At 39.1% G+C, this 26,186-nt stretch overlaps 1 protein-coding gene across 2 annotated transcripts in view; it reads left to right on the top strand.

The window, feature by feature from the left end:
* TRIO (trio Rho guanine nucleotide exchange factor) overlaps positions 1 to 26,186 on the top strand; it is a 246,352-nt gene that overhangs the window by 187,213 nt on the left and 32,953 nt on the right. For both annotated transcript variants that reach the window (XM_064705497.1, XM_064705498.1), the window contains exons 35-36: positions 23,467 to 23,759; positions 25,369 to 25,539. In XM_064705497.1, coding sequence (XP_064561567.1) covers positions 23,467 to 23,759; positions 25,369 to 25,539 — 464 coding nt within the window. The remainder of the gene's footprint in view (positions 1 to 23,466; positions 23,760 to 25,368; positions 25,540 to 26,186) is intronic.

Here is a 26,186-nt window from a genome sequence, read left to right as displayed (position 1 = left end):
GCTAGCCTCTGAATGTACTTAAACATACTTAGTAACAAATCTGTGGTTATGATTTACAAAAATAGAGCGTCTGAAATCCAGGCTTAGAGTGAGAGAGAAAATGCATATCTCTGGTTTTGCTCTCCTGTTAGCTGCAGTGCAGAGGAATTGAGGAGGCTGCTTAATTTTGCTCAAGTATCTTTCAATATAATAAAGGAAGCTGTGAAAGTATTCAAGGCTTTTTTTGTGTTAAATGCTTCTCTTTGACATCCACTCAGGTGCTTTCAGAGCCTGTGTGCTTTCCTGCTTTCTGCAGCAGCAGTGTTGGGTTGTGGCTGTGCTCCTTCTGCCGCACCCAGGAGGACCGTGTGGTATAAACTGATCTCGGACAGGGACGGGTGGTGAGCAGCACTGAGCAGAGGCACAAGGAGGAGACACAGCAGTGAAGTAAACCTTTGTAGCTAACCAAATAGCATTTTTACAATTTGAACTTAGAAGTAGAATAAGAAAAATGTTTTGGTAGTACCAAGCAGCAGAAAGAAGTAATTTGTCCCTATGCATTTACATGGAACTTCAGCATCAGAACTTTTTATGAGGAGTACGTGTCCCATTTTAAAAGCTTTGCTTTTCTTGTTTTGGGTTTTTAATGACCTGGTTTGATCTGGTAGAACTCCTTTCATTCTCCTTTCAAGTGACTTAAAAGAAATTAATTTTAAGTCAAGAGCAATTCAATATTCTGAGCATTCTGATGAATATAGTCTTTTGTCTTTGACTGCATGCATTTTTAGTTAAGATAATTACCTAAGAAATTTATGCTAAAAAGAATCCAAACCCACTGTATGTGCAGCTAAAACTGGTTTGGAAAATTAAACCTTGTTTTGACCAGATTTCTTTTTCACACCAAGCGGCTGTTTCCCCTTGTGGAAATAAAGAAAAAGATGAATGGTGAAGGATGACTTGTATAATAAAATTAATACAAAATACTGAGTGTTTCTTCAGTATGTCTCATTAGGACAGCAAATATTTCTTGCTTGGAACACTTTTTGTATTTTCTCCAAAGTACAGACGACACATGGCCTATTCCTTCTCCCCCTCCCACCCCTTGCTAAGTACTGAATATATGTGAAACAAAATTCCTTACACTCATCCAAAAGATTTTGTTTAAATTATCTAAAGCTGGTTTGTTGTGGTTTTACTGACAGTGGCTGGGATTTTTCAAGCTGGTTTGGCATGCTGCAGTGGTGACTGTGTTAAGGAGTCAGAATTTTCCCAAAGCTTTTCCAGATAAACAGAAGACCAGGGACACTGAACATCTAACCATTTATGTGAAAGGCTTCTTCACTCTTGCAAGTGGTATATAGGCTCGAATCCCTTGGCTACAGCACAGAACAGAGTTAAAAATTCAAGTAAATGATAGCCAAATGATTAAGATGGGTAGAGAATTTACTGTGTCATGTGCTTTTTGATATTCCTTCTTACTGTAGGCATGAGCAGCAGCTAGGGCATGTTCTGCAGAGCTGGAGACAGGAAGAACTTGTTTAGATCCTAGCCTGGATGACTGAATAGTTGGAGACATGATTCATTTCCCCAATATTTTTAATTAAAGCCTGAGCACTTCAGTGTCCTGCTATCAGCTGCTCTTAACAAATGCTTTACCCAAGATGTAGAATGGAAGGCTGTAAATCACCCAGATAAAAGTATCTCTTCACCCTCAATCAGAAAATACTTTTCTCAGGTTTGTCAGCTGGTGGGATAGCTGGTGTGTTTAGTTGGAGATGGCTATTGGTTCCAAGTTTTTTTGTTTCTTTTGGGGGTTTTTTTGGGTTTCTTTTTGGTTTGTTTAGGATTTTTTTGTTGTTGAAAAATACCAGTATTTTGAAGGGAGCTCTTGGAAATCTCAAATTAAGAATGTTCACACAATTCATTGCACAATACAGTTTCTGACTGATTGAGTTTAAAGTGTCTCTGGCAGCTGGCAGCAGGGGTAGTAAAGAACAGGAAACAACACTCTGAATGTTAAGTCCAAAGAGCTGTTGTGGTAATGATTCCGCTCCTTGCAGAGTGGCAGTGTTATTTATCTGAGGAGCAGCGAGGCTATTTTTTGGAAACAGGATGATCTTTGTGTGTAGGGCTAAAGAAACCAGATCCTAGTGGCGCAGCTGTACCCCAAGCAGTTAAACTGTGCACACATTGTACACTGAGGAAAAGGCAAAGTCAGGCTCCTTTCGGAATTTTCATGGTAGTGTGGGAGCTCACCTTTGAAGTTGCAACCTCGGATTTATTTATTGATGTGGTTTTGCTGTCTACAATTTCTTGATTGTGTTAGAGTATTCTGGTGTGGGGTAGTACCTAAGCTGCCAAAGATAGGATTTGTATGGAAAGTCAGCCTGATTTATTTTTTTAAATGCAAAATGCATATTCTAAATAAAATTCCTATTGATTTGTGCAATGTTATTTAGTTCAAGAATTTTAATAGTTATGGATTTATGTCTCACTTTGGCTCTTAGGTCTGGGTGGTCTTTGGTCTAGCACAGTTTTAGAAATCTGAATCTTTTCTCTCCCATATGCAGAAACATGACTCAAAATTGTAAGAACTGTGCAATACTAAATCGTGAAAGTATTTGTCTCATAGATCACTTCAAAAATTGTTTTGAAGTTGGGACATTTAGATCCTGGCGGAACTGAATAAAGAATTCACTTCTATTAATTTCAGTTATCTACAATAAGTTTCTCCCCTCCTAAGATGAACAAGAATTTTTTAAGTAACTTTGTAGTACTGTTCCAAAATCTCTTAATTACTTTTCAAAATGGAATGTTAGGAATATGAGGGGCAAGATTCTGGAGAGGACAGATTTAGATTTGCTTAAAAATTATATTGTAGCTGTGTTTTCTCATGCTGTAATCTTTCAGACGCAGACACCTCCCCTCCCTGCCAAGATAGATATTAAGGAAGAAAGGTTGGCTCTTTAGCTTCTTGCTCTGAGGCAACTCAGAATAGGTATTTAAATTTGGAATTTTTGTGTTTTATTAGCTTCCCTGTCTTGTTCTGCTTGTTTTCACTAAGATGGTGCAAAATACAATGTGGCCTTACAAAGATTAAGTTGGAATGCTGTTTATCTGTGTTTTAATATAATTCTGTTATATATTTCTGTTGCCATGCAAATATCTTAGGAGTATGAGAAATGCAGTCAGCTTAACTCCAGTTGTCCTGTTAAATGAAAGAAGGGGATGAATGTTTCCATTCTTACATGCAAGGCTATTAATAGAAGCCTCACACAAGGTAGCATTTCCATGAGAAAGTTAATACAGTGGCAAATGGTGGGTGCAGACGCCGCAGTTCAGAGCTGGTACCTGGGAGAAGCTGAAGCTGTAATGAGCTAATTTGTTGGCTGTCAATGGCAGAGACTGGTGAGCTGTTACATCTGTGCTGGGGTGAGCTGGCACAATGTTAATACCTTAAAATGGTTTTGGGGGGGCTGACATTGTCCATCAGTGATCCCTGAGATTAATTGCAGAAAGTTGATCCCTGTTCCTTCATGTGGTAATAGATACAGGCATCTGATGCTTCATTTGCGTCTATCATAAAAAGTATGTGCTACCTGATCTACTTGGGATGTGCACTGAGTGCTTTGCTAGCTGGGCTTTTTCCTGTTTAGTTTCTTTGTTTAATCACTGGGATGTAGTCTTTCTTACAAAATGCTGTCCTAAAAATGAGTGGGCTTTTCTGGCCAGGAAATTTAAAATCTTCAATAGACAGCATATTCACCTGGACATTTATTTTGTCCCAGTTCTGAGTAACTGAGAAAGATCTTAAATTGCTAAGGGCCTACTTTTCTTTCAAAAATGAAGATAACTATTGATTTCTTTTTCAGAATATTATATAAAGTGTATAACCAAGAAAACTTAATTTCAGATTTACGCATGAAACATTGTGAAAATGAAAAGTTACTTTTACTTGAAAAAAAAAAAAGAGCCACAACTATTCCAGCTTTTGTCATCTGGCACAGATCAATATATGAGCTTTTTTCATTAGTAATTCCATCACAGTTTGTTTTCCTGATGGCCTGTGGTCTCAAATACTGAGCAGCAGATGAAGCAGGGGCAGCTCACTGCTGCTGTGCAACACCCCATGCATTCCAATCTCTTGTGCACTCAGCCTGTGCTCTGTACCCAGCTGGGTTTTTTCCTAAAGATGTTTTCCATGTAGACATATTCTGCCTGCAGAATTCAGATTACCTGACTGGTTTGTTGTTACCAAGGATGGGTTCCTACAAAAAACTGCTGATGCAAGGGATTGCAGGAAGAGCAGTCTAGCAGACAGGGGTAGCTAATGCAGGATATGGCACTGGAATACAGAAAACCGGATGGAGCTAAAAGACAAAGAGAGCTTTGTGGTAGAGCCTGAAGTAAGCCATGGAAAGACATTAATAGGCTGCCTGTTTGGGCATAAAATTACATGTATTGATACAGGTCCCTGTCTCAGAAACTGAGATTTCTGATACTTCTTGAGGTGTTTTAAGTGTGATCTGAGGTGACAGTGGTACTGCATAATGGTCCCTGCCTTTTAAATTAAGAAATATTGGGTTTGTGATATAGAAGCCACCTGCCTTTTGCTTACATTCAGAAGAATTTACAAGCCTGGGTTCTCCCCCTTGGATCATAAGGAAGTTGTAGCTATTGTTTCAGTATATATATTTGAGATGTTTTTCAACCAAATTCTTACCTAATGTGCCCAGTGACTCTGCACCACATTCATGTGGGATTTGTTGTCTCCACTCCAGTGTTGCTGTGAAGCAATTGCTTCAGCAATTGTTGTTTTACAAAACTAGGTCATCCAAGACAAATGTGTATCCATGATACTTTCTTCTTAACCATGTAACCTGTGAAATATGACTCTGAGATAATCCATGTGGTCATTCTCTCTCCTTCACCACCTTGATTTGCTTGTCAGATTTTTCACTAAGAAGGGGTCAAAGCAAAACCTAAAAATAACAGTGTTTGCTTTCAGTAGGAACGGAAGAACTTCTTGCAATAGCAAGCTGCAAATGATGTGGTTCCCAGAGCATTTATAATATCTTCCTGCATATATTATCAGTTTTATAAGGGCAGTATTCATGCAGTTAAAAAGCAAAATAAAACCAATCTAAAAACAGTTTTATGTATAAATTTCACTGTCTTTTGGTCAGAAGTTTTCTTACATATGGAAATCACTACTTCAAAGCTGTATTGATAACCTATCTAACCAGATGTTGGTTAACGGTTTGAGACTTTTACCGCAACAGGAATGGTTGGATATTCTTGAGAATGCTCAATGTGCATGAGAATGGTTGCAGAGAATAGAAATTGATTTTTTAATTTATTTCATTTTTTCTTACTCAAGTAGTAACTAGAGTGATTTTCAGATATTCTACAGTTTCACGATGACTGAGCTAGCCTTAGTGGAAGTCTCACTGTAGGTGGTAAACCAAAAAGATCACTTACCCTGGAGAAAGAGAGGTTTTTTTTCCTCTGCCTTGCCTGCCCCCCTCACAACACCCCCACCCTTAGGAATTCAGTGTCATTTGAAAGTTGCTTTGGGTCAAAAGAAAATTGATCAAGAATGAGAATTGATGGTTTCAGTGCAGGAGGCTATGAAGGAAAAACTGATTCAGAATTTAGATTAGCTGTTCTTAAAAAGCGAAAGATTATTCTCAGGTGCAGGGTGACCACAACTCTTCAACACTGCAGACAGGATAAGGTGTGTGTACCCAACTTGTGTTACATGCTAATGTAAGCTTGCTTTGACTCTGGGACCCTACAGACTCTCAGTTCCACATAAAATTCCTATTTATCCTTGTATTACATGCATTTGTTTGTGCTAGTGTCATTGGCAACCCCTTCACTGCTTTATTGTCCTCTTACCCTCTCTACGTGTTTGTGTACTGCATAGTATTGTTTGTTCAATCTCATTTTTGGGCTTTTTTTTCCATGATCATATAGTATTAGGAATAATTTCCTTTCTGTTTTTACAAAATTTTAATTCTTGCTTTGGCTGTTTATCTAGTGCATGTAGCTTTATGTAGCTACTTTGAAATTTGCTAATAATGTGTTCAGGGGAAGAAACCAAACATCTTCTCTAAGTTTGCATAGCAAAAAAAAATTAAAAATGTAATTTAATATTTATAGACAAATGCTTTTGTGGCATGCTAGGTGAAGAATGCATGTACAAAACCCAAAGTACATGCCCTCTCAGTTTACTGAACAGGAAGACAGCTTAATGAACTAGAAATATATCTTGCAGAGTATGAGCTCAGAGGTGAAACAGATCTGCAATGTAGTTTAAAGCAGGGCAAGATCTTAAATTATCAAATGGTATGGATTTTCTAGTATTGTGGGGTTTGGTTGATTGATTGATTATCACAAACAAGGCTAAGGTGAAGGTAAGGACAGAATCTGTTGTTGGTTAAGGAAAATTGGAAATTCCAGGGAAAGAACTGCATGGTTTAGCTGACCGGAAAATGTCCGTCTTTTTTTCTGTTTATGCCTTTAGCTAAAGCGTTAAAAACTAACTGTGCAGTATAAAATAAAAAGAGATGTTAAAGGTTCATTTTGTGCATTCTGGTTACTATAGAGCTTTGTAGGGTACTAGACTGCATCTTTTCTCAAGGCTGAGAGGAAGAATTGCTGGCTTGCCGTATTTTTTAAGATCACCCTGAGCCTCAATTAGGGTAGTTACGGTAGAGTGTAATCTGCTGCATCTGGCTATTCCCACATGTGAATTTAAAGACTGGAATTGTGTTCAGTGAGTCAGAGGAGAGCATCCCTGCTCTGAGGAGAGAGGAGCTGCTCTGACGGCAGGCAGGGGTCTAAACCAGCCTGAGAAGATAAGAGTGACTTCCTCATTCTGATGGCATTGCCTGTAATGTTATCTGGGTGACACTCAGGAGAAGCTGTAACCCATCCCGGGCTGCAGGCGAGTGGGTTCCTTGGAAGCCGTGGGGATCGGAGCAGCTGAGTGCTCACCATGCCGAACAGGATTAAACAGATTGACACTCTGGGATCTCTGCACTCAGTGAATCCTACCTGCTGCGGCAACGGGCAGCCCAGTGGCTGTAAATACTGGATCCTGGATTTAGGTACAAATATGTGCAGTACAGATATGATGGGAAGGGGGAGGCAGGTTGGTTGGCTGCTTGTGGGATGTTTTCAAATCACGGGAGTTTAGTTGGATGCTTTTCTTTTTCCTTCTTCTCTCTCTGCTCTCCCCTCCTTCTGATCTGACCCCAGCCAGAAAAGCAGAGTATTACAGAAAGGACCTATATGGGAAAGGGAGCAGTGTTGGAATTAATCTTCTCTGTAAACTACTGAGATACAGTAAACTCTTTCAGAAAAAGCTTTTAAGAGGCATGTGCTACTTTATGGGTTTTTTTTAATTGATCTAGGGAAATGAGAAATGGTAACTCTTGCTCTGTGGAATGTTATTAATGGTAGTATTTTAAGAGATTAGCAGAAATTTTCTTAGAATGTTGCTGCTAAACCAAAGAAATCATAGATTATACAGTGTGTGTCACTTCTGTTAAACTGTTGTTGAGAAGTAATGCTTTTGGGGAAATAGAGCTTGAAAAGAAAGGGCAGTTGGGAAATAAATCAGTCTGTGAAATTTATTTAGAGGCAGCATTGATTCTGAAATGGAGGTAACATGGAGGTAAGCCATGCTCTTTCAGTCTCGACTGGAGGAACACAGAGGTAAGGGTAAGGATGTTCATGTTAAACTCATTCTTGTTGGGTTTTCTCCCATTCCTCCTTTGTAATTTTTAACAGAAAACAATATTTGTGCTTGGCATTTGCTCTATTGCTACTGAACGAGATTGTATGATACACATTAAAATGCTGGAACTATCTCCAGAACAAAACAGTGCTAACCTTTAGTGTCTGGAGCTGGTGCACCTGTTGGGATGCCTTCTTATGTACCTCTTGCTGTATGTTGTGTGCAGATACTCAAAAAAAGCAGCAAAATGCAAGTTATAATCAGTGTTATTTGATAATATCCAAACTGCAGTTACGGATGGATGAGAGGAGAAGGAGGTTGGTAGAAGGCTTGCAAACATGAAATCAAGGGTGTAATGGGAATTAATCTTATCAGAAACCTCTGAAATAGGGTCAGTGGATGTTTGTACCTCTGAGCAGATCCTCAAAAGGTAACGGGGTGTTGGAGTTCCAGCCAGTGGGAGTGAATGTTAGCAGGCTGTCATCTCTGCTCCAGCAATAGAGCTGTGTTCTCAGAAGGCTGCTCTGTAGCCCCCAAGTGCTGCACAGTCGCTTCCTTAAACAGCAATCATTACAGTTTTTAGGAGTAAGCAAGTACAGGTTTACAGTACTTGTTGCAGGAAGGTGGGAGTGAAAGGAGTCAATTATAAATAGTAGTTGATAGGCAGAATGTTCTGCAGCAAAATATTTTAGAGCAAGTGCTCCCCCAGAGCTGTGACTACCTAGTCTGCTGGAGGTCTGCCCATGGCACGGCCGCAGTCTTCTCCCCTTCACATTGCTTTGCATTCTCCTCTTTGCTGTAGCTCCCCTGCTTCACTTTTAAACTCTTGGTGTTGCAGTGGTTAGTTTACTTCCAAATATTTTTTGCAAAACACGTTTTATAAAATGCTGGGTGTAGTCTGTTCCTATCAGTGAGATGCTTTCCATTATTGCCATAAATTAAGATCATAGACGCATATGAAGTCTTGCTTGGCAAACATGCATGGTTTCACAAACATTCTTCATTGTTCCCTTTCTCTTTCTTAAAAACAGATGTCCATGCACACAGACCATGCTCTAAGGAGGCTCAGTAGTCTTTCATAATAGGGGAACAAAGCTTACTTGCATAACCCAGCATAACTGTAGCTATGCCATCTCTTGAACTGGCACAAATAAAAAATGTATCTGTAGTATCACTGGCCACTGAAAAGTTAAAACTGGTAATGTGGGATTTAGGCTTAATATTCAGAGTGTACTCTAGTGCATTATTTTATTTGTAGAAGATTTCAACATTGCTTAAAGAATTTTTTAAGGAATTACAAAGTTTGGTACATTTTTCATTAAAATGTTAGAAAACATGCCCAATTAATAATTATGTATTCCTGCATAATTAAATGATCTGAGGTTTTGCCCCACTTATGCATCAAGTCTGAATGAAGAAAAACTTGTTCAGATATAGGGAGAAAGAAAATAGGGCTTTGAGTAATGGATTGGCAAGGAACTACTAAAACTAATATGTAAGTATTGTATTTTTGCCTTTATCTGACATCAGTTGGAGAAACCAGTGGTGTTGGTTGGAGGAGACCAATTCTCATGGTAATTCCACCCATTTCTGTAACTTAAAAATGCTTTGCATATGAGACAAGAGAGACAAGATGAATACTAAAGTTGTTTATAGTTATCTAGCTGGAGAGATTGTTTCAATCTGGAACTGAATATTGAAAATAACATATTTTTTCAGTTACCTTATGAGCTGGAAGAAACAATAGCATGTATGTGTTTTAGTCCCTAAGTGGATCGTGAGAGTCTATATTTCACTTGGGAAATTTAAGAGACAAATCTCATGGATAAAATCCAGGGAATAAATGTACAACCCCCCAAGTTATCCTGAAGTTATTAACCATCTGGGAGCTGGGTTTTGAAGGAGGAAAGGTGGTTGTAGGAGTAGAGAAAGAATAGAGAATTAGCTTTGAAGAAATACATTTATTATATGTACAGTACATTGCTTAAAGGAATGTATGTGAGTCAAACTATGTTTCTTTTTTCCTCTTTCATAACATTTTATGATATATCAAGTCTCAGAAATAATTCATCCATAAAACAGGATGCTTTTACTGTAAAGTAATTGTTAGCAAATGGTGTCCAAGAGAGGATAAGAATCTCTGAGGACTGAACTCAGAGGATGCAGTGGGAGAGTCCAGTTATTACTAATGGGTTGGTGTAATTCTTGGCATAGATTCACATATACACTTTGAAAGTCTATTCTTTTAGAATACAGATGGAAGCTGTTAAGTATGTGCTGTGTGTGCCTTTCTATCTCTACCAATAGCATGCAGCAAAATTCCTCCTTAAACTGAGCTCATGTAGCAGCTATAAAGTTACATGTGCAAAGGTGCTGCTTCCCTGACCTCTGTGTCCTTACTCACTTGTTCTTGGCTTTTCCAAATCATTAAGCTGCAGGACTTGCCAGAGTTAGCTGGAGGTGCTGTTTCATGGTTAGTAAGAAATGAGCTCCATGTCAGGTACTGCTAGTTTATTTACCCTGTGCTTGCTCATACGATCCAGCTGCTTCTTGTGCATCGACACCAGCAGGCACACAGACAGCCAGACCTGGAGTAGATCCTGTGGAAAATGCTGCACCATTCCCTCCCACACCCCAAGATCCCCCTTAAAAAAACCACAAACAACAAAAACAATAACAACAGCAGCAAAATGTTATGAGGTACAGGAGTTTATGCAAGAAAAATTCTGATGTCCTTTCATAATTGCCATCCCTGCTTCTGAACCAAATATTCGAGACTCGGGTTTTTTGCTCCGAGTGGGTGGATAAAATCCACAGCTATCCACATTTTTGTCTCAACCACTTCCGACTTTTTTCTCCTTTAATTTGGATATATTGGACTGGACCTTTCAACTGGACTGGACTTAGTCTGTTGAAAACCTTATTTTTGTAGCTCTTAGGTGGGTTACTTGCTTTTTGAAATAAGCCAAGACGGAGCAGCAGTGTGGATTAGAGGTGTGTATGGAGTTAACCGAGGGCAGCCTTCTGCCTCTAATCCTTAAAAATCTGCTCCCTCCACTGCAGCACTTTCCACTCAGACTTTGTATAAGTACTGCATGAAAACAGAGTAATTTTAAATGGTTCTTTTAGCCCCAGCTCATTATCAAACCAGCTACTCAGTTCCGAGTTAACTTTAACTGAGTCTTAACTTTATTATAAAGATATAAAAGGAAAATGTATGCTTTAGGTTTATAATACAATCTTCATGTAATAAGGACTTGTAACTCCATTTTTATATTAAGAAAAAAATGTTTATATATAAGCATTTTTTGATTTTGCTACGATGTCTGTATTCCTGTGTATTGCTAGTGAAGCATAATCAAAATACTTAGTGAAGAATTTCTAGATTTCTCTTCAAAAGTATGATGGAACATCATATGAGCAATCAATAGCAAGAGATTTAGTATTTCCCAGAGAGAGACCAGAAGGAGTATTAATAAAACTTTGGAAAGAAATATATTTGCATCTTTTCATATCAGAAATATATTTGCATCTTTACCTCCTTGTCAGCTGTCTGAGAGAATACTGTATCTAAGCATCTGATGCATAGGGTTTTCTATCATGGTCAAAAATTGTATTGAATTGATGGGCTTAAGCTGAGCAAAGAAGAAATGTTCTGACTTGCAGTTTAACTTAATTTCCCTCTTGCTGTGTTACAGCTCTTTCCAACAAATACTTCAGTGAAGCAGCAGCCATAAGATTGGTGTATCACTTACATAATGAAAGTTTCCTCTAGGTGCTCATTGCAGGACTAGTAATGAGCATTATGCTCATTATCTGCTTTTGAGCAGTGCTACAAGCAGCTGTAACAATCCATTGCATTTCCTCATCTAGGCTTGGGCTGACTCTCCTTTAGGGGAGGTAATGAGAGGAACAGAATTTGGGTGATAAAAGTACATCCATCCTGCTTTGAAAAGACAACATCAGTAACATTAACAATCCTCCCTTGTGAAAGTTGGTTTTCCTCACAGAGAATAGTAAAGTATGCTTGCTAAACCACTTAACTAATTTTTTGTTTCCTTGCATTTGAACGTGGGACTGGACCCCTCCAGTCAATCTTCTTGAGTGAGTGGTTACAAAAAGATGCCAACTTACACATTATGTGGAGTACCTTGCCCTAAGAAGACTTTCATAGAGATCAGCTGTCCAGAGGCACTGCAGGAAATGCTGGGGACTTGATGAAAAGAAGAAATGTTTTTTTCAATAGAAAAATTATTAGAAGCTAATTAAATTTATTAATTTCAACCAGATAAGTTATTTGCCCCTATATTTAGGCTTACAGTTGAGTCTATAACTTTAACAAGCAGTAATTATTGTTTTGTAGAAATTATTACAGATTTCCTTTCCTTCCTCTGCTTTGTGTCTAATTAAAGCAAGTAATAAGAATTCTGGTTTATTGCCTTTTAATTGTCTTTCAAAAGAAGTTTACTTTTTTTTTTTTACCTTTTTTTTCCTTTTGTTTCCTACATCCAAACCAGCTTTGGACAGCTCTCCCATGATCTTATCACATCATTTTCCTGTGGCAACTTAAGTAATGTTAGATGGATGGGAGCTGGGGAATGACGTGAGGAATTGGAATTTAGATGACTTGGTAAACAAGGCAGTTCACAGCATCACCTTCCTCCTGAGACTTTATTGGGAAAATTCAAGGAAACAAAAACAATGGAAAATTTGCATGACAAAATGTAGCTTTTTGTATGTGCATGATAGGGGCTTGATCATGCCAAAAAAAATTCAGCAGCACATATGTTATTCCTGAAGAGACTGTAATCAAGTTAACAAACATGGCCATGATTCTGTTTTCAGTATTCAGTGTTTTATTCCATATGCAGTGTATTTGAATTGCACACTGAGATAAAATGTCACATCTTCCATTAATTTATAGTTTTAAAATACTTTATAATAAACTTTAAAATACTTTATAATAAACTGTCTACTATATATACTACATATTTTTATACGCTTTATAACTATATGTCATTTTAAAATACTCTATATCAAGGAGTTATCTTTCCCCTTTTAACTCAGTCTGTATTCAAAATTGATAGATTTGTTGAGCAGTATCTTCCCCTTTCCTAATCCCTTAAAATGCTTCATCCTGAAAAGGCATCTCTGCAGCAGATAGGGATTATGACTTCCAATAGCTCTCTGCTAGTCAACCTTGACGGTGAGTCTGTTTAAAAAAACCCCTTGTATTTCCAGTGTGACTGACCTTTATTAAAATCACATGTGCTCTCATTGTATTGCTCAGGTTACAGTCCCATCTGAAGAGAAAAAATATAAAACCAGTTCAGTTTCTAATCACTGTCATCTAAGTCTGCTCTTGGTAATGTGGGTATTGAGGTGGGATTGCACGGGGAGGAAGTTGTCTGTCATCACCTACAGTCATCTCATTTCACAGTGGGGAGGCTGAAAGCAGTGGCATGGCCACAAGGGCTCCAGTGTGTGCCCCAAAAAGGTCAACATTTTACGATACAAAGTAATGTTTGTACAGTGAATTTCTATCACTAATGTCAATTAATTGGGAAAGGAGCAAACATCGTTGTATAATGAATCTCTATCACCAATATAATTAATTGGATAAGGAGGAAACATCATTTTTTTATCTATAGGAATTTTAGAGGACCCATTTTTGTCACTATTTTAGCAATTCCCTCTTGGCTCCCAATTCCCTAAATGTCTTTCTCAATGTGTTTTTTGAGGGCTACAACAGTATAACATTTGGAAAGAGAAAATGACCAAAGTTACTGTAATAGCCCCTAAGTTAAACAGTGTGAGTATATTATTATTATTGAGCTTATGGCAGAGTTCCTAACTTGAGATTGATGTGTTTGTACAGCTGTTGCTAAAGCTGTGGCTCCAAACAATTGCTAGTTGTTCTAATGAGCTCTTCTGCTTTGAATCAAGGGGATGGGGGAAAAGAAAAAAAAGACTGTTAAAATTGCTGTTGGATTATTATGTGTATTTAGGTTAATGTGTAACTGCAGTAGGTGAACAGGAAACAAGTATTTTTTTAGTACAAGTAGTCTAATAACTTAGGGGTTTAAAACAAATGAAATTTGAAAAAGACATTATTTCTTTAAGTTCATTTGTTTTTGTAACTTAATACTAATACTGTGTACCTCCTTATAAACTTTATAAACTTTAAAAACTTTATAAACTTTACTAGTACACTTGAAGGTATGCTTAGCAATTGTTAATAGTATCTACCCTTTGTCTTTTAAAGTGTTTTAAAGTGTAATGACTCATCATATATTCTGTCAGTTTTACTAGAGAATTTTTGGAGGTTTTCTCATGTGTTGGAATTTTTTAAGGCATTTCAAGAGAGAATAAAATGCATCTGCTTTCATTTTCTAGATGTCACACATTCGTAAATACATTGCAGAGTACATTATTGTTTGAATTTTTTTTCAAACTTCTGGACAAAAGGAAAAAATACTTTTCGCTCAGCATTTATGCAGATTTTGTGTGGAATTAGTTTTTGCCTTTGTAGTTGTGGGACTTGTTTATATTGACTGCGTGAAGTGGTGGAAGCTAATTTCCTCCCTATCTCTGTGTACATTCTCAATTTCAGTAGTACAGCAGAATTGTGTCTCGCTATTTCCTTTGGAGATCAGACTTGCTAAAACTTGCTTTTGCAATATCTTAGCAGTATACAACCTTTTTCTTGAAGTAGTGGGGGTTGTTTTAAAATCTGTGTAGGATCAATTCCTTCCATTGGGATGCCCTGCATTGCTGAGCTTTTGCACAGGAAAGCATGGCATGTGTTGCTTTAAATAACATCTGAGATCATGATTCTTCCTCATGCAATTTCTGCAGACTTGCTTCTCTCCCTCCCTTCCTCTACAGCTTTCTCTGCTTTCAGCAGAGCTGAGGGTTTGCTGAATGCATCCTTTTCCACCCCCTTTTGGTTGCTCTTCTATTATCTGTATTGATATAGACATTTTTGTTTCATGTCTGTTCATAATCTTCCTCTTCTGGACTGATGCACAAGGCATATCAGATGAGCTGCTCTGCTGCTTCAGAGCTGTATTTCTAGGACTGGAGTTTATTTTTATCCATTTATGAGCAAAAATTTACAGCAAAAATTAGAGTAGCAGATGATAAAACCCCTACAGCTCAGTAACAGATGAGCAGAATTAATTGTGCAGTTGCCCCAATTAAGATCTGAAACTGCTCATCACGAATCTTGTCAGGAGTGGTTCCCATTCGTAGTGTGTGGCATACAGCTCTCTGCCATGAGCAGAGCTGCAGCTTTGCTGCTGGCATCCCTTGGCGTGGCTCCTGGGAGTTGGCTTCCACGTGGCAAGCACGAGGCTGATGGATTGTCGGCAGCCAGCTGAACTCTGTCTATTGTCTTAAGCACCAATGCTGCCTGAGAGTCCCAGGCCCAAAGTTTCTGTTTCCCTTTTTTCCATTCTTTGCCTCAGATGTCATTTCTCTGCGCTGGTGGCTTGTTTCTGTCACAGGCAGGGAGTGCTGTGCCATGGAGCAGTTGGCAGGGAGCGAGTGCTGCCAGCTCCTGCTGCTTCAGTAGCTGCCTTGTGCCCTCCACAGCTCCCTGTGCTGAGATCTTCGGCTCTCCAGCAGCAGAGCAGTGCTGGGGAGCAGCTGTACACAGCTCCTTCAGCTCAGGGTGCTGAGGAGGCAGCAGCCCTTGGAAGTGTCATTCCTCTTCTGGAGTGCATCCATTCTTCTGGAGAGAGGAGTGGTTGGGCCTTGCCTTCATCAGTTCTTCTACTTTGGTCATCCTGTAATAGCTAGATGTATACCTGATACTGGCATCTAGCTCAAATAGCCAGATGCCAGTATCAGGTATACAGCCAGTTTAAAATATTTGTTTCTCTGTTGTAAAGCTCCAAAATACCTGTGTTTTGGAAAGGAGTAATGTAGTAGAGTCTTTGTGAAACTTTGATGAATTTGATCTTACAAGGTACCGTATTTAAAGCAAAACAGGGAAAATACATTGGTACTGTGGGAAAACCTGCTTGCTAATATAGAAAAGCAGTATTTCTCTCATTTTCTTTCACTGTTTACTCTGAAGAACTTTCTCAACTGTTTAATGAAAGAAGGGTGTCACCTTAATTTTCTTACATTACATGGTATGTGTCAGCCCCTATGAGGGAGTCATTAATATGTAACTTACATCTGTCACTGAAAATCTTGCCTATTGTAGGTCTGCAGAGCAAATGATCTTCTGTGCTCCTTCACACTGATGTAAAATGATGTCCTATAAGGGGAGGCACAGGTGAAGTGTGACAGATAAGTAACTGGATGATGGCCTGAGGGAACTTGCTGGAGGTTGTGCACAAAAAGGAGAAACCTTTGCCTCAAAATTAGAAAATATTTCTGTTCATTAGGTCTTACATAAAAGCATGCAAGTGCCTGTGCAGTTAGTGTTCAAGGGAGATGCACACTCCCTTCCATTGGGAGACAATCATATTAAAATAATCAGGCCACTTGCTTTGATCTGTAAAGAGGATGGCTCAGTACACAGGCATAGAGTGAGAACTTGACTGAGAAACACTGCTAAATTACATAAATCTGTCCTTGGCGTGTCTTGCCAGACACATGGATGTAGCTGTCTTTAAATCTGAACAAACAGGTGGCCAAAAGAATAGAGTTGAAATCCAGACACTGCCTATTAAAATATAAGCTGCATAGAGGGAGCTGAGATTTAATCCATTAAAAGCTTGTGGTTTTCACAAACTGTGAAACTAAACTTCAGCAGTCTGTCTTAATACTTCCTACTTGTGACACAAAATGTATTTCTCTCCAGAAACAGGAGAAAATAGCAAGTTACTGCAAAGAATGAAAGGCCCCACAAAGTCCACTCTCCCTGTAGTGCTGCCTTGTGCTTGTAGCAGTATACAAGATTTAGATTTGAGGTTTTATTTCCCTGTAGTCTGAATTCCAGGAAGCACAAACAGAACTACTTTTGTTAACCTGGGAGGGTTTTTTCTGGCACACTATCATGCCTTCTTCCTGTTTAAAAACCCCAGAAAACAACAACACAAGTGTGGGATGCAAAGTTGTCTAGCAGTTCTAAGAGGAGGTTTTGTCCCATCTGAATTTTGAGTGTGTTCAGCTCACAGATAGGAGTTGAATTTGCAGCTCTCTCTGTCTACACTCTGTAATGCATGTGAAACTAGTTAAAAGCTTGAATGGAAAACCTTGGAAAACCCTGGTTTACAAAAACTTGGTTTTAAATTTATGGGGTAAGAAGGCAGGAGAAGTTACTAAGAAAAAATAAGAACACGGCAATAGTATAAGTGTGTTAAACCTTTGAGGCATACGCCACTAATTTTTTAATTCAAATGAAGAGTGTATTCTTTTTGCTTTTACTCAGGGGTTTTTGTGATTCTTTTCTCTAGAGCAGTTGCAAGTATGTCTGTTGAAAGACTTTTCTCAGTATTAGAAAGACCTTTGGAAGTCATTAAGATGACAGTCTTAGGGGCAGTGTTGGGGTTTGTTTTTTTTTAATTGCTTGCTGGGCAGTTTAGTGTCTCATTAAGAGAAGCTGAAGACTATCTAGCCTCAAGCTTAGAATTCCTATTTGATGTCAAGATAATCAGCCTTTGATGACGTGGAAGACATAATTATTGCATCCATGTAAATTAAAGTGCTCTAGACTAGTGCCTGTATCAGTCAAAATCAATATATATAATTTATTAATCAGGGAACATGTGCTAAGGAGTTGAACTCTTTGTCTATTCGCATACTTAAAAGATTACTAACTGGTATTTCAGCATAGCACAGAACAGGAAATAAATGACAAGAAAGGTTTGTTGACCAAAAGTGAAGGCTCTGTTCCACTCCAGACACAAAAATGATTGAGGGATTGTCTTCTATGTATTGAGTACTAGCTTTCTGCATTTTGTGATTTTTTAAAAATTATTTTTTTAAGAAACTAGTTTTATGTAAGTTTCACCTACCTTGCAGGTGAAGTCTGTGCTTCCCAAAGGGCCTGATGGAAATGCCCTATTTGCAAGGCTGATAATGCTTTAGCTGCATTGGCTTTAAATAGTAATTGCTGTTATGAGGGCTTTTTTAAAAGTTGAAATACATCTAATGCTTTTTGATGTACATTCCAGTACTGGTTTGCAAAAAACAGGCAGCAAGGATATTTTTAAGAGGATTCCCAGCAGGAGAGAAGTGGAATTCTCAACCCATACAAAATTATCTGAATGGTCTTGTACATGGAAGATTGGTAACCTCTTATTCAAAAGCAGTTCCCAGGCAGAAACTGCATGTGTACATGACTAAAATAATCCTTGCACTCTTTTTTTCCCATGCCTTCCTCATCTCATCTAATAACAAGTGATCACTGTGTATGCAGGCAGGTTTTTATGAACTTTTGTCATTAGATGCTTGTCAACTCTACTTTGCATATTAAACCTTCAGGTGCATCACTGTAGATTTTTGCTCTCTGTGTTTTTGTACCAACAAACAGCCATCTTCCCCAAACACTCATAATGTACCTGCAGCAGATCTTATTGATCAGCTGGTTGGTTGGTTGAATGAGTTTTTGTTCCCTAAAGTCCATGGTGTATGGCAGATCTGCAGTGGCAGAATGACATGCCAGTCAGGGTTACTAAGTTTGCTTTGCTCCACATTTCAGTCTTTACTCATCACTGTTTCAGAGTCCAGAATCTGTGAAATGTTCTTATTTTTGATTTTGGAACATTTTGTGTTTAGAGGTGCAGAGCATTGAGCAGATTTAGTTTGATTCCATAGGTAAAGGAGCCACGCGTTCTGTAGCCACTTGCAGTAAAACTCAAAAAAATAGCAATATGGAAATAGTTAATATGAAGCAGAGTCTTTCAAGTCATCAACTAGCTTAACATGGCTGATTTATTTTTTAGGGAAAAAAGCAATTTATTAATCACAGATGTGCATGTTTCTAGTGTTAAGAAAGCTGGGACTAGAATGAGAATTCCCATTTCCCTTCCCATTTCAAAAATTTGCCTGTTTGTTGGAGGTAACTTTATCTTCTAGTTTGAGGGGGTCAGAACCCATGCTGCCTGCCCTTTAGCTTCAAAAATATATTTATGGACTCTGAGTGAACCCTCTGACCTCACTACCAGAGCAACATATGTGGTTTTTACTTTCAGGGAAATGGCAGTTAAATGCCTTCTTTTCTTATTGTGGCTATGAATTATAAAACAAAGCCCATCCATTAGGGCTTTACTTTATTGAACTTTATTGAATTGCAAAACTTTCTCTACTTGAGTGATTTTATTAAATTCAATGGTTTCTTGTTGGGTTGGTGTTGCTGTGTGTGATCACTATATGTGTGTTGGGTTTTTCTTCTCTCCAAGATGTCCATCTGCTTCATTTATCTTTTTTTCTAAAAGGGAGTCTGATTCTCACTAGAAACTTTACTGTACTTGAAACACATTTGGGGTTAGCATACCCCCAAATTTATTCCATCTGTTTCGGTTTTAAATTTCATGTTGATCTCAGTTCAATTTTGAATACTCCTTTTTTCCTCTTAGTGTGTCTTAGAGATAAAATATTCTTGAGCAACGCCAGAAAAACAATTTCCTATGTAGTCATAAAGGAAACAAAGCTGATTTAGTGTAAACAATCCCAAGCTTGGTAATCAATCAAACCAAGTCTGTATCCCTAATTATATAGATAGAAGTAGTTTATAGTGATGGGACAGGGAGAAATGAGACACTCCCATGGGGCTCCTCTCACAGCGAAGGTGAAAGGTCTTTCTGTGCTCTTGAAAATGCTTGTACTGGATATTGATATTCCCTAATGCTTCAATCTGATAATGCCTCTACATGAATACATCAACATGGGCACCCAGGTTTTGTACATGACTGTGCTTTAGTATTGTTACTGGGGTCCTGAGGAAACAGATGGGAGTGAGTAAGTGAAAAATCTGGATGCCTGTTGGCTGGGATGGGATGGGAAAATAGATGGTATAGCGTCTCACTGGGAAAACACTGACATGGAATATTTCTAGCAAGTGTTAACTCAGCTATGAAGTTTTAGAGATGTTTTATGCAAATTTAAGGAAGGGCAAAAAGTCATATCTGATCTTTTTAAGAGACCCAGCGGGCTGGTATTCTTTTCAGGTTAACACTGATGATTTTAAATCTCCATTTTTAATGCTCTGTTTAATAAAATTTGATCTTTGGGCTGATGCTTTTATAGCACTGAAGTATTTTTATTTCTTTTAAAAAGAGATATTATCAATGCATACAGGTATCTTAAGGGTGGATTTCAGGAAGATGGGTCCAGGCTCTTTTCAGTGTCCCGTGACAGGGGCAGGGGGCAATGGGCATAAACTGAAACACAGAAAGGTCCATGTGAATGTGACAAAGAGCTTTACTTTGGGGCTGGCAGAGCACTGAAACAGTTTGCTCTGAAAGGTTGTGGAGTCTCGTTCTCAGGAGATACTTAAAACCTGTCTGGATGCAACCCTGTAGACCCTGCAGTGGGCAGGGGTTTTCCTTCTCTGAGAGATTTCAGGCTTTAAAGAGCAAAGTGGAACAGTGCTATCATTTCAGTGTACTACTTACATGATGTCCACTTTTGTGATTCCCTGAAGCCCTAATAATACTTCAGTAAGGATTTCATATTAAGTCATGCAGAAGGGAAGATAAGAAGCAGTTACATGCTGCACGCCAAATGAAAACTAATGTTGTGTGGGAGGATATGGCTGAAGTATGTGCTGCAGAACATGTCTGGTTTACATTGTTTTGTCTCTTAGATCCTCTCTGCTTGAGCACAGTCTACTTTTTTCTCTGTGCTCTTTTCCCTTCTGCTGCCCACAAACTCTTGGCTGACTTGGGTTAAGAGTTAGGAGTGGTACAACAGAAGTACAGTCAGACAAAAATACTTGCCTTCCACAGTTTCAGGGCCTCTGTCCTGCACTGCTTGGTTTTACAAGAAATTCCATAGTTGCTAAGTGTAGCTTGTCAAAAGGATGTGTGAAAATCTGAGGAGGTGGAACACACTTTATAAAAAGAAGGGGTTTATTAACTGGAAGTATGTTACATGCTTAGGAATAGGCACATTTATGTAAAAGTCGATTGTATGCAATCAGTTACGGCACCACCATGCTGCCTTTTTGTTAGAAAGAAATAATTGCAAAGGAAAGAAATGCAACAGATATAAAAATACAAAACAGTACATGGTGGACTTCTGCAAAGGCTTTATTTTTTCTTCTTATGTAAACGAGTGAACGTTCTCTATTTTATTTGCGTGGAAGGAACCTTGTATGAACTGTTATTGAGAGGAAAACTATATACAAATGAAAGAAAAATTTGGCTGAGTAGTTATAACATCTTCAAGCTTGATGTTTTGGAAACAAGGCCTTTAGTTTGTTAGCTTTAAGAAATCTTAGTCTTTAAGAAACTTACCAAATACACCACCACTGTTTTCTCACCTTCTGTAGTCTGCTAGCAGAGTAGCAGAAGGTTATTTATTGAAATACCTATCAGCTGATTTTGCTGTGATTTCTGAAACAAGGCATCTGATAATAATTAAAAATGCATGATGCAGTAAAGGTAAAGATAAGTTTGGTGAAAGAGCAGTCAAACTAAATTCTTACAGAGGTTTTATAGGAGATTGCTTGGATTCCTGTGGAGAGATTGCAGATGGTTGCAAGTTTTGTTTGGAATTTTTTTAATAAGCAGATCAGAGTTTTTTTTAATAAAGTCAAAAATCTCTCATGATGTGGATGCTGATGGCTAGTAGGTTTGCTTTTCTTGCATGTGTGCTGAGAACCCATAAGCAGTAATCCCAGTGCCTTGAGGGATACTCAGATTGAAAGTTGAAAACCATTGTTATAGTTAATTAATTTCTTCCTTATGCTTTCCACTTCAGCAAGAAAATAGTGTAGCAGTTCTTAGCACTGCTCTCCCAAGATTTAGAGACAAAGACATATAGTGTTGCTCTGCATCTGCTTTTTTGCTGATACCCATCACTTAAAGCCTTGAAGCCAGGTTAATGGCACCATATGAATTCTCCTTACCCATGTGCCTGACAGCTACAGCTGTTACTGGAGGATAATTCTGCAGGTGTGACTTGGTTTAAAGAGTTAGCAGCTAGCTTGTTAGACTGAAAGTATGCCTTATAAAGTTTGTTTATCTTCAGCTTTGTGGAAACATGATGAAACTGGTGGTTAACAGCAATTAGTATGTGTGTGCTCATGCAGTATAAGCTGCAAATGTTCTTGGCATCCGAGCTGATGTATCTTAATGGTGCCATGCCATGGGTTTTACTGGAACAGAGAAACATTTTCATAAACAGCATGATAGATCACATTTTGGATTCCTAGGAGAGGGTGTCCTTTGTGAAACAGCTTGAACATGAAGGAAAAAAAAAAAGTCCTATCTTTTTATATCCACATTTTATGTGTCTTTCCCCATCTCCATTCGAAACCATCATTTATGCTTAGTGCTCCTTGGAAATGGAACAGCCTCACATATTTGTGTGTGGATCCAAGCATTTGGATGTTTATGATTAAGTGCATTACTACATCGATGTGACCATATTATTCCAGAAATTTCAAACTATCTCTGGTCAGACTGGCAATACACCTCTTAGGGAAAAACTGCCAGAAGAGGTGACCTGAACATCTGTGTCAAGCTTCAAGAAGGAGCACAAGCACTGCATTAAACTCCCAGCAGTAGAAACATTCAACAAAACATTTTTTATGTCATCCTTATGTAAACTATCTGCCTGTAAAAGCGCATACACAGGGAGGAAAAAACTCACATATTTAATAACCTAGGATAGCCTTGCTAATACATGAGTGGTATACAATATTTATAAGAGTGGTGCTACAAGAATGTTTCCAGGCCTCCACTTCACCCCCCAGAAAAGTGTATTTTTAGGAAAAGAGAGTTGCTGGGGGGAACAGCATTGTGCTGCATGGGGAAGAAAAGAAATCTAGTCTCACACCAGCTAAGCAGTGGGTGTTCATCATAAGTATACAGTCCTGGTCAAGTGACAGGAACCTTGGTGGGAAAGTGTTTTTGACCTCATGCACATTAAACTATGGCTTGAGAGAAGTGTGTCCTTTGTTCCATTACAGAACTTCAAGTGTGTCATGCTGAGAACTACTGCTGATCTTGAGATTTCAGCAAGTGGGCTTTTAAACATTGCTATGTGCCTTTTTAAGAAACAAACAAAATAAAGCCAAAACTCAGAGAGAATTTAAGCAAAAGACAAGGATTTAACTGTCTTCTGGTTTCTTCTTCCCTCTATCCCAAGGGTAGGGGAAATATATAAATAATGGAAGTAATTGGAGCATTTGTAATTAAATTTGGTGTTTGAAAAATGATTTGCTTATCTCATTGTGGCAATTGTTACCCTTCATCTTTGCTCAAAGCAATAAACATTAAAAGATAAAACAAGCATATCTTCCCATAAAGTTACATGACATATGGAAAGTATAATTCACTATCTAATAAGTATCAGCAGTAGGAAGTAGGAATTATAGTTGAGGCAGGAACAACTTAATGAAGCTTGACTGTTCTAAACACATCAGTGGTGCTTATGCGTGGATGGCCATGAACACTGATAGCTGCGGTCTCATTAAAGGCCAGGCTACCTCAAAAAAATTGTCTCATGGATTTGTCCATAAATTCAATTCCATATCCATTATTACATACATCCATTTGCCTTGTTTCTCACTTGCTTCAGCTTTAAAGTGCTCCCCTTGTTCTTTTTTCCAGACTCCCTTTCGGTGTCCAGCAATGACGCCAGTCCTCCCGCTTCCGTAACGTCGCTTCAGCCGCACATGATCGGTGCCCAGAGCTCGCCGGGCCCCAAGCGCCCTGGCAACACCTTGAGGAAGTGGCTCACCAGTCCTGTGAGGCGCCTGAGCAGTGGGAAAGCAGATGGGCACGTCAAAAAACTGGCCCACAAGCATAAGAAAAGCAGAGAGGTGCGGAAGAGCGCCGATGCGGGCTCTCAGAAGGACTCCGACGACAGCGCCGCGACCCCACAGGATGAAACTGTTGAAGAGGTGAGTGCTCGAGGCAGCTGCCCAAGACTTGTGTATATGTTTTCCAGGGAAATAAATGTTGGCAGGTTCAGGTTGTCTCCTCACTTGACTGTCCAGCAGTCAGGAGCAAAGTGTAAGGTGCCCTGTGCTCATCCTGGATCCCTGTACTCTGCACCAGGGACAGTCTGTGCCCCGTGAGTGTTAATGAAGCTCTGTGAAGCACCTGTAATTTAAAAAGAGAAACTGGAGAGTAAAAAGTTGTCCTTTGGCTTTACTCTCTTACGCTAATTAGTACTGACTTTTACATGTGAGTGAAGGTGCTTCAAGGTCTGGGAAAAACGAGATAATTTTGTATTTCCTTTGCTTTTCTTGTTGATGGATCAGGGAGAGTGTAGGGAGAGCTGCTTAACTGCTCAAAGCTCTAACTGCACCTTGCATAAGGGTCAGAGCACAGAAAAATTACTGGCTCTACGATGCAGGCCAGTTAACACTAGTCAAATAATATGCATGGCAGTTTTCGTTGGAGAGAAGGAAATTGTAAACTGTTCCAAATTTTACCACCAAGGATGTCTGCTGAGGGCTTCCCTTCTTCCCACAAACATCTGCCTCTCCTTCCAAGTCTGGGGCTCTTGTATGAACAAAGCTGGCCTCCAGTTAGGTGCAGACAAGAGCCAAATTCTCTGTTACAAACCTATGGTTCAGGCTGAAATGAATGTGATGTTATTGTTCCAAGGGCACAGCTGGGTGCATGTTATTCCCTTTTATTAGATTGACTCTGACTATTGGTTTTGGTTCTTAACCATCCAGAAAAGTGGTCTCAGTTGCCCAATTTTTTATTTATTGCTGCTTTTTTTTAAATTCCTCCCAACATATTTTGCTACACTCTTGGAACACTAGTGAAGATCCACAGTAAATGTAGGGAAAGGGAAGACAGAAGACTTGGCAGCATGATGAAGTGAGAGATGTTGGTTAGGAATGAATACTGGCCTCTGACCTTGAATGTCAGGCTGTAGAAAGAGACCCTCTGTGCTGCAGTTGTAACATTGTTTTGGCAGTATCTGTTATTCTGCAGTTCTGTGAGTGAGGGGAAGAATTTAAGGCCAATGCCTTAAAGTCAGGAAAAAAAGTAACAATCTATGCTGTCTTCCTGCAAAGGCAGATAAATTATTCTCTGAGATCAGTACATTAAACTTTGGGTACTTGAAATCAGACTTCCTTGTGAAGGACAGAAAGGATAATTGATTAAATATTTCATGTTGTAATAGAGGTTTTTTTATGTCCTCCAAAAGTCTTGCTGTGATACAGAGCAGAGCAAGATACATATTTCAGAGAGATACAGACTTCTCTTTGCAGAACTGAACTTGGAAAACAAATATGGCTTTCATAACACTTTCCTGTAGTAAGTTTCAGCTGAATGTCTTTTTCTTAGTATTTGAATTCTTTTGCTTTTACCAGACGTTGAAAACTCTTTGGCATCTGCATTTCCCCCCTCTGTTAAGGAGTGTTTGAAGGAGCATCTTGACTTGTTGGGAGAGGGCTGAAACTACAGAATAGTCTTAAAACGAGCATGTGATAACAAGCTTCATGCTGCTGAGATAACAGAGCTTGAACATCTTGATGTTGTTTACAGAGGGGTCGGAACGAGGGGCTGAGCAGTGGCACTCTCTCCAAGTCATCCTCTTCAGGCATGCAGAGCTGCGGGGAGGAGGAAGGCGAAGAGGGAGCAGATGCTGTGCCACTGCCTCCTCCCATGGCAATCCAGCAGCACAGTCTGCTCCAGCCCGACTCGCAGGATGACAAGGTAGGAGCAGGACTGGGGGAGGCTTCGCATGAGATAACCTCTGCTTGCCCAAATCTTTCTTTTCTTCCAAAGGTCTCAAAAGTGTACGTAATACAGCTTCGTGGTAGACAGAAGTAATCACTTTTGCCCTCTAGACAACTTTAAAAGGGTGTTCTATGATAAGAGCATGAATTAAATCCTTCTCTATTTTAAAAGTACAAGTGTAGAAATGTTTCTGCTAGCACTTTAAATGTGGAAATGAGCTGCTTTGTGTGCTCATAGGATGGTTTACATCACTTTGGCTGATGCCATATTTAGTGATTAGAGTCTAATTGTTTTATAATCATACCTTTTATTTTTCTTAGTTTTTGTTGGGTTTTTTGGGGGGAGCAGGGAGAGGGAAGGTGGGGAGGCCTAAGAGAAAGGAATTACCAAATAAGGGTAATAATTGTCATGGTTTAACCCCAGCAGCAGCTAAGCCCCACACACTGTGGGGCAAATCAGGCGCCGAATCAGGCAAATCCCTTGGGAGACTCAAAGGGAAAGAGTGAAAAAACTCTTGGGTTGTGTCATGGTTTGAGCCTGGCACAGAGCCAGTGCCCCCCATGAAAATGCCCTCACCCTGGTGTCTGCTGTGAGATGTGACCAGGAATAAGCAAAACAGGCTT

The sequence above is a fragment of the Zonotrichia leucophrys genome, chromosome 2, assembly GCF_028769735.1.
Source record: "Zonotrichia leucophrys gambelii isolate GWCS_2022_RI chromosome 2, RI_Zleu_2.0, whole genome shotgun sequence".
In the NCBI taxonomy this organism is placed as follows: domain Eukaryota; kingdom Metazoa; phylum Chordata; class Aves; order Passeriformes; family Passerellidae; genus Zonotrichia; species Zonotrichia leucophrys.
This window is presented reverse-complemented; position numbering and strand designations above follow the sequence as displayed.